Here is a 16,579-nt window from a genome sequence, read left to right on the forward strand (position 1 = left end):
CAAAGCATGTGAATACTTATGTCTTTATTGTTAGAACCATATGGGATGATGCACATACAGTACCTTACTGCACTGTGCTGTTGACACAAGGAATAGTTTTAACTTTTAATATGCTTTGAAATGGCACATTCTGTTGACTTTGTTGGTATTATGATCACAAAGACACAGACCTTCACAGAGCAGATGCCAAACATTACTGTTGATTCAGGAGAAGACTGATTCCAGATTACCAAAACTCTCATCTGAGGAGTGATGCATTCCTTCCAAATCATGTGTTTGCAAAGCTTTACATGCACCATTTCACAGTGGATCCAACTGGATCATGAACTCTTTCCCATATGCTTTATTTTAGCTTTGCACTACATTGAAAAGCCACATCGGTATACCTCTTTATTACATTTACTCTATTATGGAAATGGATCAGAAAATGTTATGTTAATAACCATGTGCAGGCTGCATGTAAATCAAAGTCATGTTCTTTTTAAACAAGCAGATTATCTGTGATCCAATGCAGCTGAATCGTGTCCCTCTTGCTCACCATTTCAAAATAATCTCTTTCTCTCATTTACTGTACAATATATAGAAATGTTTTTGACAGTGTAAAGGTCAGACCTAGGATCTCTGTTATTTTTGTTCTCCTTCTAGAAGAGTTGCTGTTATATTTAAAGTTTTTACATAATTACCATCTTCCTTCCTGCCTTTTATTTCAGGTTCAAACGGTGCTGAAAAAAGTAGCAGTCCCAGTCCAGAACCAAACAGAACCGATTCTTGAAAATAGAAAGAAACTGGAAATGAAGTGGGGCATGAATGTTCTTGGTTAGAGGATATTACATTTTCTATCTAAATTTGAAACAAACAGTATATTTTAAAACAAAATTATTTGTAAAGAATATACCATTACAATATACCATCACTTTTCTGTTTTCTTAGGTTTGATTGGGTTCTTCATCACATTTGGAATCTGCATGGGGAAAATGGGGGAGAGGGGGAAGCTCATGTCTGATTTCTTTAATATCCTCAATGAGATCATCATGAAGATGGTGTCCATGATCATGTGGTCAGTATTCTGCCTTCATACGTATGAGGAGTGTATACAAAATTGTAATACAATTTAAAAAAAACTGTTTTAGGCATTTATGTGATTCATCTGGGTGTGATCCACTCATAAATAATAGTCATTTATACATGTGGAGGTACACACACAGTAGTGCCACACAAACCAACAGGAAGATATCAACCAGAAAAACTGAACAAATTCAGCCTTGAATTAGACATGCCATGTTCGAGGAGAATGGCACATTAATAGAGAAAACAAATGCCAAATAAATGCCTTAAAACAAAAGCATATGACCAAGTAAGAAGACTCCGCTCTGCCCTGATGCATCCCGTCTGTAACTGACTGTGTTCTGTGCCTTCACATTATGTAAACTGTTCAAACGATACAATAAACATCATCTGTCATTCCCCATTACTCACAGTGAAATATTTATACACAGCATTTTAGATTAATTAAATAATTTCATATGAGCTAAGATGTCAGAAAGAATTTCAAAACAAACAAAACATATCGCACAAACCTCCAAAGGATGAAGCTATAGTATGAAATATAAAGGTTAAATGTGTTTTTTTCTGCATCACTGGTGTCACCAAATGGAATTCAAAAAATAAACTTATATGTTGGCTTGACAAATCCTTGTCTGAAAGCTAGTTTAAAAAAAAAATAAGTTTAAAGTTTGAAGGATAGACAGACAGACATAAAGAAAGAAAGAAAGAAAGAAAGGACAAAAGAGAGTGAGCGAGCGAGAGAGAGAGAGAGAGAGAGAGAGAGAGAGAGAGAGAGAGAGAGAGAGAGAGTTAAAGGGATAGTTCACCCAGAAATAAAAATGTATTTTATCATTTACTCACCATCATGACATCCCAGATGTGTAAGACTTACTTTCTTCTGCTGAAAACAAACAAAGATTTGTAGAAGAATATCTCAGCTCACATACCTCACTTTCACATCTGAAAGTGAAAGTTAAAGTGGAGGTTTAGATTAAAAAAGGACTTAAATATTGATCTGTTTCTTACCCACACCTATTACATCACTTCTGAAGATATGGATTTAACCATCAGAGTCGTCTGGATTACTTTTATGTGCCCTTTATGTGCTTTTTGGAGCAACAAATGTCTGATCACCATTCACTTGCATTGTATGGACCTACAGAGCTGAGATATTTTTCTAAAAATCTTGGTTTGTGTTCTGCTGAAGAAAGAAAGTCATACAAATCTGTTATGGCTTGAGGGTGAGTGAATGATGAGAGAATTTTCATTTTTGGGTGAACTATCCCTTTAAGGCCTTGTGTGGGTTTGTTTACGTTTGAATTTTGGAATTTTTTGTCGATTGGATTTTGAATAGTCTTGGCCCATTTGAACATTTCATCAATGTAAGTCCGCTCTGTGAAAACCATAATTCAGTTAAGTTAGAAAAGTCATAGCAACTTGAGTTAGAAAAGCCTGAAGGTCTGTCCAGTGTTTGGTGGATGTAGCTTAAAAGCACTAGGACAAGTTACAGTCAGAAATGTTGGCCTTGGTTTAGGGATTTTGAAAAAACGCTTATAGCTAGGAACGGCCCTGGTCCCGCCCCAAACTCATACCGTTGGTTGAGCCAGTGTAGTTATACAGCTATGTCAGGCTGGTCAGGATGCTCTAAAAAACAGATTGATGTTTGAAAGCACCACAGAGCCACATACCTAGACATAGAATTTTGTTCTCAGACAGTGACATAACATCCTGATAGCGCTCTTATGGCCCAGAAATATTACAGTTATGACATCAGTCATAAAGAGAGCAGCTAAAAAAAAAATAAAATAAAATAAAAAACATAAGTAGCTCCTAAGTAACCCTTCTGATCTCTCTTCAGGTACTCTCCAGTTGGCATTGCATCTCTCATATGTGGAAAAATTGCAGCCATTGGAGACCTGGAAGTGGTGGCGAGGCAGCTGGGCATGTACATGGTCACAGTCATAGTCGGACTCGTCATTCATGGTGGGATTATTCTACCCTTCATATTCTTTGCAGTGACCCGGAAAAACCCCTTTGCATTTTACTCTGGTATATTCCAGGCTTGGATCACAGCTCTGGGAACAGCCAGCAGGTAAATAACTTCTTTATACATGCTATGCACTCAGCATCCTCTGTGTGTTTCAAAACTTTTGGTATCTCAGATTTAAGAGGTAAAGGTCACATTTGGTTTAAAGGAAATGTTGCTGTTGGCTTGAGTAGGATGATAAATCTACTCTGTAATCTCTATTTCTCCACATCTCAACCACTTTGTCATGTTGAAAACTACATTTTGTACATTAATGTAGACTGATTATTAAAATTTTATATTTCAGACATTACACACAAATCATCAACTTAATTTGGCAAAAATGTACGATTCTGAGAATCTCCAGAAGGATTCATCTTTCTAAATGGTTGGGAAATTATCAAAAACATTTATCTGGGTTGTTTGTGAATAAATCTGGCTCTTTGCTGAATACAGAATACAGTCTTTGGCAGCATTTTGGCAAGTGCTTTTTCCACTAATTTCTGAGAGTTTTAGGCTCTTTTAGTGCCTCTTGTTCTTTCCTTTATGTGTATTTATGCTTTCATCTTCATTTTTTGTCTGTTTCCTCAGTTTATTTAGTCAGTCTGTTTTGCCACGTGTCTGGTTTTGTGGGATTACATTTAATGGGCCAAACAATTTTCTGAAATGTTAAACCAACTGTCAGTTTGGCACAGAGTAAACACAATCCTATCAGCTTTGTCTGTAATCACTGTTTTTGTGGGTTTATTTTGAGCGCCCTATTTTAAAAGTTATACTCAATTATAGGCATTTTTCATTGCCGAATTTACTCTCTATACTATTTTTTATTTTCTCCCTCATGATTTCTCTGTCTGTTTGTTTTTCTCAGTGCTGGGACATTACCTGTGACGTTTCGTTGTCTGGAGGAGAACCTAAAGATTGATAAGCGTGTGACGCGCTTTGTGCTGCCCATTGGAGCCACTGTAAACATGGATGGCACTGCACTCTATGAGGCTGTAGCAGCCATTTTCATTGCCCAGATGAACGACATTTACCTGGATGGAGGACAGATTGTCACTGTAAGGTAAGGAGCTGTGGAACTGAAACGTAAAATTCCCCTGAAAAGTGTTTACACTGTGGCTCTGTGGCACTATTAATCATTGTTCTTTTGGTAGAACATCCTGACCAGCACGTTATGGGGGTGCATCTCATTTCTTAAATAGAAAGCTTCCTGAGGAGGCTTGAGTGAGGATGCACAGGAATATCCTATGCAGAGTCGAAGCACATGGCACACTCATAAATTCTCCTCCCTTTCACATCTGGTGCAAAAGTTTTAATTCATGTTTTACCTTTGCGGCTCAAATAAACCATATTTGTCACATTTTTCAACAGTGCATCTTAAATTATTAGGATTTATGGTCCCACCTATATTAGGTGTCTTTAACTACTATGTACTTAAGCATCTGATACAATGACTTATTATTATGTACATTTGTGTTGTTGTTGCATTGTACTTACATTTAAAGTACTTGCATTTAGGGGCCTGGGTAGCTCAGTGGTAAAATACGCTGGCTACCACCCCTGGAGTTCGCTAGTTCGCTAGTTCAAATCCCAGGGCGTGCTGAGTGACTCCAGCCAGGTCTCCTAAGCAACCAAATTAGCCCGGTTGCTAGGGAGGGTAGAGTCACATGGGGTAACCTCCTCGTGGTCGCTATAATGTGGTTTGTTCTCGGTGGGGCGCATGGTGAATTGAGCGTGGTTGCCGCGGTGGATGGCGTGAAGCCTCCACACGCGCTATGTCTCCGTGGCAACGCGCTCAACAAGCCACGTGATAAGATGCTTGACTGTCTCAGACCCGGAGGCAACTGGGGTTCGTCCTCTGCCACCCGGACTGAGGCGAATCACTATGCGAGGACTTAGAGCGCATTGGGAATTGGGCATTCCAAAAAAAAAAAAAAGTACTTGCATTTAATTACATCTGTAGTTACACTGTTAATCTAACCCCTAAACCTAACCCTACCCTTACTCCTAAACCTATCCATACCTCAACCTCAGTAGCAGCAAATGTGAATCTTGTGAGAATTTTGCAGAACATCATGTAGTTACACAGTAAATACATTGTGTTGTATGTACATTAATGTTTATATATAGAAGTTAAAGCTGAAGTATGTAATTCCTGAGACACTAGCGCCACCAAACGGAATTGCAAAAGTAAACTTTGTTTTGAAAACTGCTTTCTGAATACGCCCCCTGTTTGCCGTTGGTCAAACAATGTGATAGTCCTTCTCCCAACTGGGAGCCTATGACAGGCTTACTAATAGTTAAAAGCATTATAACAGAAAAAAGTTACACACATCAGCTTTAAAGACACCTAATATAAAGTGTGACCGGATTTATTATAAATATATACGTGTATTTAATAATCAAGTTTCAACAACAGCAAGCACTCCAACGTACTGCAGCTACACAAAGACGGCGTTCTGAAGTGATGCTTGAGTGAGCAATAAGATTCCATTTTACAAATACATCTTGGTTTGATTCCTCCATCCTCGTTTACTTTTCTTGCATCCTTTCCTTGGGTGGAGCAGGTAGAGCTAAGAAATGAAGATGCACAATTTTAGAAATGAGTAGCAGCCAGGAACATAGGCTCAACCAGTGGTGTTAATTTGCGGCGGGAGTGTCAGTCCAACCATTGGGAGACAGTGGGAAGTTTTCCCATTTGTTTTTTCTTTTGTCGTAGCTTTCCTTGTTTTTTCTATTTGTTGTCCAAATTTTCCTTCTTTTTATTCTTTTTCCATTTCACCCTTGTTTACCGCAATGTAAAAAATATTTTTTCAGGTAACCTAAAATGTACGGTGCCCAAAAAGTCACAGGTTCGGTTCACTTAGTTTTGTTGTGGCCATGTCATATTAACTCGTATTAATATTAACTATTAACTCACATATGGTAATGTGATAATAATATGTTGTGGCCACTTGATATTATGTTGAGGGAACGAAATCTTGTTCTCGTGGCTACATTCCACTTCACTTTAAACATCCACTCATTAACTTCCCTACGCACTTCCCCTCAGGGGAATCCCCGCCGCCATTTTGGAGGTCCATTCCATTTCGTTAAGTGAGCGAGGGAAGTTTCTGCTGGCAGACCCTCAAACCCTCGAGCCTACTCAGATGTGCATTTCAGGCAGCTCTAATTCCAACAAATGTAACTCAATTGTGACAGTGACATCACAGCACAGTACAGATTGCACTTAATTTTCCCCACCCCCACACAGCTCTAATGTATCGTGCAATATAAACTATGACAAAAATCCGAGTCCGTGAGATGGAAGGAAGTTAGAGAGGGAAGGGCATAAATATTTGAAGTGGAATGCCGCCTTTGTATGTGGTGGGAATGACATGCTTTTCTCTTTATACCATTTTCCAAACATTTTGTGTGCATCCAGCAGTATCCATGGATTCATTTAATTTAAGAGTGAAAGTGTCCAATAACAAGACGGTTACTGAGATTAAGCGAGTAGTATTCAGCTGGTCATGTGATTCTAAAATGGCAGCCCCCATGAGGGCGCCCCTGCCCCATGTAGAATAAAACATCTTTTATAAGGTTACTGATATGACTAGAGTCCTCATCTCATGTGAGTGATCATGATTTTTATACATGTGTTTCAAAATGACAATTCATTTCTTTAGAAGTAAAACTTTTTTAATGGGGAAAAATTACTGAATGCACCTGTAATGCCCGCTATCGCACTTTGTCTTTGTTTTATGTCATTCCTAATTCAAAATAAAATGTAATTTCATAAATCATCTCCATTTTTGCTTTTTGTCCATGATGCGGTAATTTTTAGCCCTTTATATCAACATAAAAAAAGTTGTGGCCACGAGAAAAGGATGTCATTCCCACAACAAACAAGGTCATGGCCACGAGAACAGGATGTCGTTCCCTCAACATAATATCTAGTGGTCACAACATATTATCACATTCCCCCAAGTTAATATGAAGTGGCCACAACAAGACTAAGTGAACTGAACCTGTGCCTTCCTGGGCACCGTAAAACTGTGCTTACATGTGGTAACATTGAAATTAACTGATCAAAAATATAATTTAATATGGCTGATTCAATCTGACTACATTGGGTTACACCAATAAAAATACGTTTATATGTTAGAAGAAATAGCTTCTTAGGTGTCAGAGTTGTGTGTGTTTGTTTATGTTTTTCATGTCTTTTATTTTGAAAGTTTAGTTCCTGTTCCTGTTTCATGTCATGTGGTTCCCTGATCATGTGATTTCATGTTTCCCTCCTTATTCATGTGTCTTGCTTTCATTGATTTATTTTCTTGTTACCTTGTAATCAGTTCTGTCTTGTCATTGGTTATCATTGTCATGTTTCTCCCTTGTCTCCGTCATGTTTGCCATTGTCCATTGTCAGGTATTGTGAATGTAACACTGTAGGATTGTTCATGTCATGTCAAGTTTAGTCTAGTCAAGTCAAGTTACATCAAGTTCATGTTTTTGTATTTTGTTCATGTTTGGAGTTACGGGTTTTGGATTTCACGATTGTTAATAAAACTGCACTTGGGTTCATCACACGTCATTGTCATTGTCATTGCCAGCAACAACGTTACAGAATACCTGACCGACCAAGAGGAACCCAGCAGTTCAACTTCTTCATCTACGGCAGGAATATTTTTACATTGAAGAATATGTTTCGGACTTTTGTGCTCTGGCCAGCAGGGTCAATTTTAATGAGATTGCCCTCAAGGACTGTTTTCGCTTTGGACTGAATGAATCAATCTCTTCCCTGATGCCAGGCAGTCAGAGTACCCACAGCCTGGCTCAGTATATGGACCTTGTCCTACTAATATGTGGTTCATCGTTCACTGTGGGGGAGGTGGACGCCAAGCCAGAGTTCCACGTCATGGCCGCCGAGCCAGAGTTCCACGTCATGTCCGCTGAGCCAGAGTCCCACGTCATGGCCGCCGAGCCAGAGTCCCACGTCATAGCCGCCGAGCCAGAGTCCCACGTCATGGCCGCCAAGCCAGAGTCCCACGTCATGGCTGCCGGGACCAGAGTCCCTCATCATGGTCCCTGAGCTAGCGCCATCTTTTGCCCTGGATCCTCAGTCTACTTCATGCCATGTCAGAGCCACGCCTCAGTCTGCTCCATGCCATGTCACAGCCATGCCTCAGTGTGCTCCATGCCATGTCACAGCCAAGCTTCAGTTCGCTCTATACAATGTCTCAGGCTCACCTCTGGTCAGTGAGCCAATGCCCAAGCCTGCCACAGTCAACGAGCCAACGCCCTCATCTGCCATGGCCAACGAACCAGCATTGCAAGCCTCGTCCGTCCCAGAGCCAGCGTTGCAAATCTCGTCCGTTCCAGAGCCATATCTCACTGGGCTATTCGAGTTGGAATTGGTTCCCGCCCTTGTGCCCACCCTGAGTTCTCCTGATCAGCCGGTTCCCCCCAAGCCACCGGCTCGATCATTGCCCTCTGAGATATTCCAGACACGGAGAACTTTCGAACCTCCGACTCCGCCTAGACCCTCCGAGCCCTGGACTCCGCCTTGGTCTGTCGATCCCTTGACATCACCTCAGCTGTACGTTCCCTCGGCTCCACTGCGGTCCTTCAGACTGTCGGCTTTACCAGGGTCCCTTGTCCCTCCAGCTCCTCCTTGGTCTGTCGGTCACCTGGCTCCACCTTGGCTCTCCAGTCCTCTGGCTACACCTTGTCTCTCCAATCCTTCACCTCCACCCGGGACCTCCATCCCTACGGTTCTGCCTTGGTCCTCAGCTCTGCCTTGGTCCTCAGCCCCACCGGCTCCGCCTTGGTCCTCCCTGCCTCCCGCTCCACCCTGGCCCTTCAAGTCTTTGGCTACTCTCCGGGTATCCAGTTCTCCATGGTTTTGCCCCTCAAGCCTCTCACGGCTCCGCCTTCCATGGCTCCGCCCCTCGAGCCTTTCATGGCTCCACGCCCTCTCTCACCAGGCCACGCCCCACACCTTGTTTTACCATGTTTCCATGTCATGCTATGTAACCACGTCAAGTCGCCCAGCTCCCTCTTGAACTCTGTGTTTTTGTTTTGGGGCATCGGGAGCCACCTCTAGAGGGGGGGGGGATATGTCAGGGTTGTATGTGTTTGTTTATGTTTTTCATGTTTTTTATTTTGAAAGTTTAGTTCCTGTTCCTGTTTCATGTCATGTGGTTCCCTGGTCATGTGATTTCATGTTTCCCTCCATATTCATGTGTCTTGCTTTCATTGGTTTATTGTCTTGTTACCATGTTATCAGTTCTGTCTTGTCATTGGTTATCATTATCATGTTTCTCCCTTGTCCATGTATTTAAGCCTCATGCTTGCCATTGTCCATTGTCAGGTATTGTGAATTGTAGGATTGTTCATGTCATGTCAAGTTTAGTCAAGTCAAGTCAAGTTACTTCAAGTTCATGTTTTTGTATTTTGTTCACATTGTGAGTTACGGGTTTTGGATTTCACGATTGTTAATAAAACTGCACTTGAGTTCATCACATGTCATCATCATTATCATTGCCAGCAACAACGTTACATTAGGTAACAACTAGATGTTTTCAATTTTTACAGTGTACACTTGATCATGTCTGTGTCACTGGCAGCCCATACTGTCTCAGTCTTCTTCTTTGTGTCTTTCTATAGTTGGGTTATAACCTGTTTCCTCACTTTCTCTGCAGTATGACAGCAACCTTGGCCAGTGTGGGAGCAGCCAGTATACCCAGTGCAGGTCTGGTCACCATGTTGCTAATCCTGACCGCTGTGGGCCTTCCAACTCAAGACATCAGCCTGCTTGTCGCTGTTGATTGGATTCTGTGAGTTCTCATTCTGTTTGTGTTGTGCATGCCTGTTTAACTATCCTGGTTCTCTAATCTGATTGGACAAACAAATCAAATCCATTTTATTTGTATAGTGCTTTCCACAACACACATCGTTTCGAAGTGCTTTTTCAGAAAATTATGCAGTAACAGAAAATTAAGCTTTGTTTTTCCTTATTGTGCGGTTTAAATGAATAACGTGAAAATCATGCTTTAAATATAATTGTCTTTAGGCACCCAGTGAGCAAGTTAAAGACAGCTGCAAAGAACACAAAATATATATAGCATGAAAGCAGCATTCCAAGAGCATGCTGTCAGTTGTTTACTCAACAACATGCAATGACTGATCCTGCTTTGGCTTTGTTACTGACTTCTTGTTTATAGTTTTGTGTATAAAAGGAATACCACATGAGCAAAAGTGATCACCTGCCGAATCACAGCTGATAGTCAGTAAAACCACACTTTTGCTTATGTGGTATTGCTTACATGTATCTTGATATGAGTCTGCAGCAGTCTGAACTGTTGAGATATCTCCTTAACTGTCCACATAATCTGCTTTTCTGGGCTGTTCCTTCTCAGCACTTAGAGCTGTGCTTTGTGTATCTTCAGTGACAGAATGCGCACCTCCATCAATGTGGTAGGCGACTCCTTCGGGGCGGGTATTGTGGACCACTTATCACGGGCAGAGCTTGCTGTGATTGATGGGGAAATCCCCCTATCAGATGAGGAGTTCATCCCCCCTCCTCCTCTTCTCACTGATATTGACATAATAGATCCACTTCAACCGCCCGAACTGCCCCCTCGCTCCCCACGTCCTCCCAAACTCAACCATCACGCTCCATCTCTGACCCCCTCGCAATCTCAGTCGCACTCCATTCCGCATTCGCCCCGTTCTGTCCGCTCTCCGTCACCTCACTCGATCCATTCCCCCTCCCCTCGCTCTGTGTGTTCTCACTCCCCAAGGCCTTTCCGAACACACTCCCCTCGTCTTTTATGCAGGACAGAGCCTGGATACTGTGCCCTGCCAACTCACGACAACCAGGTGAGTGTTCATGTAAATAATGTTATTAGAAGGATTCTTTTTAATTATGAGTTATTATTTCGATTTTAAAATTCCAATTAATGATTACATTTTTCTAACATGTTTCATTTTCTATGAGATCCTCAAATAAATATGCCCACATACTTGTTTGAACTGTCTATTGGTCTTTTTGGGTTGTCTTAAAGATCCCATGAAATTGCTTGATGAGCGCAGTTTTTTCCCCTGTGTTTCTGTTTTTCCTATTGAAGAAGGAAGTTTGGGAGGGGCATATTGAAGGGCTCATCCTTTTTTGTTTAAATAGACTGATCACACTGTGAATTTGGCGACAGTAGGTGGAAAGTTTTGCTGCTGAAATTGGTCTGCTCTTACCAAAATTTGAATCACTGCCCCCAGTGACCAAAGCTGGAAGTGTTTGGTTTTTTTTTTTCTCCCCTTTTCTCCCCAATTTGGAATGTCCAATTCCCAGTGCGCTCTAAGTCCTCATGGTGGCGTAATGACACCTCAATGACACCAGGTGGCGGAGGACAAATCTCAGTTCCTCTGTGTCTGAGACATCAATCCACGCATCTTATCATGTGGTTTGTTGAGTGCATTACCGTGGAGACGTAGCGCATGTGGAGGCCCATGCTATTCTCCATGGCATCCATGCACAACTCACCATGCGCCCCACCAGAGCGAGAACCACACATTATAGCGACCACGAGGAGGTTACCCCATGTGACTCTACCCTCCCTAGCAACTGGGCCAATTTGGTTGCTTAGGAGGCCTGGCTGGAGTCACTCAGCACAACCTGGATTCGAACTCGCGACTCCAGGGGTGGTAGTGTTGTTGAATGTATGAGCACATGTTTCCAGGAGAAATTTCCACAGAGTGGTGCCAAAAGCAAGTTATGTTTTATTTGTAAATGATGTAATACAGTCAACAGAAATGCATATTTATTAACATTTCCCCCTAACCCTAAATCTAATGACAGTGGAGTAAAAATGTAATTTTAGAATGAAAATTTTGAATCACACTTAACATTGTTTATGTGATTACTTCCTGGTTCCCATGTGACCAGAGCTCGAGTCTCAGAGATTCCTTGTACAATGCACTAACAGTATAATTAGAGGGAAAGACGATCATATTTGAAATTATGCAATTCCAGGGTACAAGAACTTTTGGAAGCTATATGTTGATTTTCTGTGTGATCATGTTGGTTTAAAATCAGTGGTGCACCAATCAGGGAATTTGAGGCTTATACAGATCACCAATATTTTAACACTGTGATTGACTGGTACCAATCAGATCACTGATATTTCTATGAAAGATAAAAGTTATATGCTGAATTGAATTCAATTGAAAACAGTTATGAATAATTATGTTTTCACTTTCAAAGATCATACTGGCAACCAGTAAATACCATGAGAGCATCATGCACAGCAGAGATACATTCAAAAATAAGAGAGATATCCATATTTCTCCACAAGCTCCAAAACCACTCCAATGATAAATCATTACTGTATATGATTTTTCAGCATGATCTCACAGAAAGTTGGCTTGCTGTTTCCTAAAGTTCCGGTACCCTAGGAGAGGCGACAGTATGCTGACTCACTGACAAGCAACATTTCCCACCAGACATTTTTGCATCGGTATCAGTGTGTTTAACTTCCAATGTGGTTTGACCGGCAGCGTGATAGACCCGGTTTGTATCCACATTGAAACCAGGAAGTAATCTCGTTCGCTTAATCAGTGACAAGCGTGATTCGGAGGTTGCACTTTTCCCCAAAACATTTCAATTGTACTCCACTAATGGTTAGGTTTAGGTTTGGGTTTGGGTTGGGGGGTAGAATCCATAAAATATGCATTCCTCTTCGCTGTATTACATCCTGTATAACTGAAAGGAACTTGCATCACAACTAGCTTTTGGCGACATCTCCTGGACATAAATGGAGCTCTCACATGTGCCTATACGCCCTACAACACTTACCGCTTTGGCCACTGGGGGCAGTGTTTTAAATTTCGGTAAGCATATACTGATTTTTCCTAAAAAAAAAAGTCAACTTCTCTTTCCGATTTCACTGTGAGATCAGGCTGGATTTGTTTACTGTCTTTGGCATTTGGTTGTAATGCAAATCACTAATTATTAAGCTACTGCATGAAGATGCGGTGCCGTTATTGGAGGTTAAACTATTGCTGTTATAAGTGGTATTGTGACAAACATATATCTCTGATTTAAATCGGGGTTCTCACAAAATAGCGCTGGGATGAGTGACTGATGAGAGATTGTGAGCACACATGTTTGATAGACACAGAGGGAGAGAAACTGAGAGAGCAAATAATCGCTGAAACAATTGCCTCTGTTGCTCCACACACCATCTGTGACAACTCACGTTACATCAAGTATACTCGGATTTGTGTTTGCATGTTTATTTGTTGCTTAAGACGTTCTCACAATCGTTTGCAGTATCTTTGTCCTTTCCGACTCTAACTGTAGAGCGAATCTCTTAATATACATACACATGTGATTCATAAATTTTTTTTAAACAACCTGGCATATTCATCTGAAAAACGGCATGTCTGAAAGCGTAATTTGCGAATGCTTAGAATGCCAATAGTTTACCCCCAGTGGCTGCAATGTCATGCGTCGAGGGCTTAGCAAGAGCTTTTTCGGCAGTGGATCTGTGATTTTGTGTATGCTGCAATTAAAAAAAGATTGGCCCTGAATCTAGGCATGATCGCCGATCACAGATTTAAGACAAGATCGGTGGCTGATCTAGATTGGTGGTCGATCAATCGGTTCATCCCTAATTAAGATATCTAATTGGCTATTGTTCTAGTCGGTGGTATTAGAGGGAGGGATATTCTCTTCTTGAGATAATTTGATTGGACAAAATCTGTATAGTGCAACAAGAGTCATCAGTATTTTTGGTCCATGTTCCTGAAAAAGAAAGACTTAACTTGAAGTGCATATATCTGTTAAAGGTGAATTTTGTCAGTGTTTAGGAGTACACTAGCATAAAGTTGGCCTCAAAGCAAGCCTCTAATTTAGATTTCATAGGGTCTTTAAGTCTGATTGAATAATTTCAATATTTCAAATATTTTGATGTTTTTTATTTGGACATGGTTTTCTAGCCATTGATTGTCAAAACTCCCTGACACTCATAATCCTGCAGATTACCACACTCCCTAGAAGATTCCGAGAGAGAGACCGGGAAAGGGGCAGAGAAAGGGAGAGACTGCGTGAACGAGAACGGGATAAAGGCAGCGAGACAGAGGATGATGAAGAGAGAGAAAGAATGGTGGATGAGAGGAGCGATGGAGAGGAAAGCGATGACACAGCGTATGACAGACGCCACGCCATCCCACCTTGTGATCTCCCCTGAACAAGAACTGATGAGGCTTTACCATATTTTCAGAATACTCCTTCCGAATTTCAGCACCCACCTTTATGGATGAAAGTTTTAGTTTTTTGGCAAGGAAAGGACATTGAAAATATGAGCTGTGCTGTGCTTTTGTTTTGCTTTGAAAAACTGTAATTGACGCAAATGAATAGAGGCAGCAGTGTTATCCCTCTAATTCCTTAGCAACAACTGTAATCTTTTTCCTGCTAGCTGATTTGCTTTCATTTATAGTAGCATGATTTGCTTTTACAGGATTTGAGTAGTAAAACGGATGAGTGACTTTGATTGTTTATTTCACTTCCTCTACCTTAATTGTATTTCATTTATGACTTTTCTCTCATATACAGTCATTTATGTAGGTTACTGGGCTACTGGTTGTTGCACTGGATTTCATCAGACTCAAGACTGTAAAACCTAAACTTGCTTAATCGCTCAATGAAAACGATAACCTTGACTCATTTTAGCTGCCTTAGATGATGTAAATGTTCACTGACAGTATGACATAAACAAATAAATTACAAGAGGCAGTTCAAGTGAGCCAAGGTAGTTGATTTCTGTAAACAATTTGAAGTTGTTTTATATCTCATGTTGTATAATTTTTTTAGTTGGGTTTTCCATGTTGGGTTTTCCATGTTGGGTTTTTCTGTTGACAAGGATGACACAAGCAATTGTGAGTAATATGAGGAGGAAGTTACTCCTCATATCCTTCATGTTCTTTCCTGTTTGCATGTCTTAAAAATCGTATATATATGAAACTGAACTTTTAAGTACAGATTTACCAATAGACTGTTTAGATAAGTGGGTATGACGTTTAGGCAGGCTCATACATTTTAACGTTACCATGCCAAGTGCAGTTACACAAACAGTACATAGTAAATTATTTTTATACCGTCTGTCCTCTCACAAATTGTCCACTCTAATGGCACTACCACAGTAAAAGCTAGCAGCAACCATATATATAGGGCTATAGTTTTACAGTTTTACTGAGATCAAGTCTATTCTAAAGCTTCCTTTGGGAGAAAAAAAAAAAAAAAGAAACGTTTACTTAAGTCTCCTGCTTTTCATATATTTCTTCGGCAACACATTACTATAAGGTTCCATTTGTTAACATTAATTAACAACATTAATGAACATGAACTAACAATGAACAATACTTTTACATCATTTATTAATATTGGTTAATGTTCAATGTATAGTAATACATTTTTAAAAAATCAAAAGTTATGTTAATATTAGTTATTGCACTATAAAGTAAAATGAACTAACAATGAACCGTTGTGTTTTTATGCATTTTAATAAATGCTGTTAAATATATATTGTTTATGGTTTGTTCATGATACCTAATGCATTAACTTATGTTAACGAATGGAACCTTATTGTAAAGTGTTAATGTTTCTCCTCTGATAAAGACCCTAGTAATCTCATTTGTGTCTCCTTTGGGGTTGCAGAAGAGACCTGAACAACTGACTGATTGATCAGTATTGAGAAGATGCCAAAGACTACAGTCAAGCTTCTTATTATGAGTTTTCAATTTGAACTCAAACATTTCTCATCAAATTAGTCCAAGACTAAATTATCTGAGCTATGCTATCAATATTCATTTTATAGCTATATATTATCTATATTGTACATGAACAATTGTCTCATTAGTTTCTATTTGTATTTCTCCAAATATATTTTATGAGAAACTTATCAGACCAAGCTGATATTTAAATATAATTGAGATTTGTATTCTATTCTAAGTTTCTGGAGCCATAAAAGAGCAATCACTGAGCACTAAAAATTTCCTTTGGATTTAGGTTCTTGACAGTTTAAGAATTATGTTGATGTTAATATAGTTGTAATTTGCTCAGATTATATTTATTGTCAAGTGTCTGCAATGTTGCACTCAAAAATAGTTCATTTTTAGATTGATGTTTGCGATGTCTTTTGTCTGACCTATGTATTTTTCACTTTATTGCTGGTATGATGGATTTTAATTAGTTTTCCTACAAACTGTATCTCTGAAAACCTTTTACTTCCAATTTATAGTCTCTCTTTGTCCTTCTGAATTCAAAAGACCACATCAGCTAATGTATGTGGTGTATGTAATAAAATCATATAAATTTCTGTAATTATTTGAGTGGTTTGTGTTTTAACATCTCTTGTGTAAGATAGAACTATCTGTGTCTCTCTGGATCTCTGTCAATTTGCGAGTCGATGTCAAAGTAAGGCATGTTAAAATCCTGTCTTGTTTTAGCTCGGTGTACTTCGACTTTAGAGT

The 16,579-nt window shown here is 40.0% G+C and overlaps 1 protein-coding gene across 3 annotated transcripts in view; it reads left to right on the forward strand.

The window, feature by feature from the left end:
* The window catches only part of LOC127450866 (excitatory amino acid transporter 2-like), a 31,194-nt gene extending 14,788 nt beyond the window's left edge, over positions 1 to 16,406 (forward strand). For all 3 annotated transcript variants that reach the window (XM_051715291.1, XM_051715293.1, XM_051715292.1), the window contains 7 exons: positions 711 to 816; positions 931 to 1,057; positions 2,903 to 3,136; positions 3,939 to 4,133; positions 9,754 to 9,888; positions 10,501 to 10,933; positions 14,089 to 16,406. In XM_051715291.1, coding sequence (XP_051571251.1) covers positions 711 to 816; positions 931 to 1,057; positions 2,903 to 3,136; positions 3,939 to 4,133; positions 9,754 to 9,888; positions 10,501 to 10,933; positions 14,089 to 14,298 — 1,440 coding nt within the window. In that variant the 3' untranslated portion in view covers positions 14,299 to 16,406. The remainder of the gene's footprint in view (positions 1 to 710; positions 817 to 930; positions 1,058 to 2,902; positions 3,137 to 3,938; positions 4,134 to 9,753; positions 9,889 to 10,500; positions 10,934 to 14,088) is intronic.
* Positions 16,407 to 16,579: the final 173 nt, after the last annotated feature.

Source organism: Myxocyprinus asiaticus, chromosome 13, assembly GCF_019703515.2.
Source record: "Myxocyprinus asiaticus isolate MX2 ecotype Aquarium Trade chromosome 13, UBuf_Myxa_2, whole genome shotgun sequence".
NCBI classification, from domain to species: Eukaryota; Metazoa; Chordata; class Actinopteri; order Cypriniformes; family Catostomidae; genus Myxocyprinus; species Myxocyprinus asiaticus.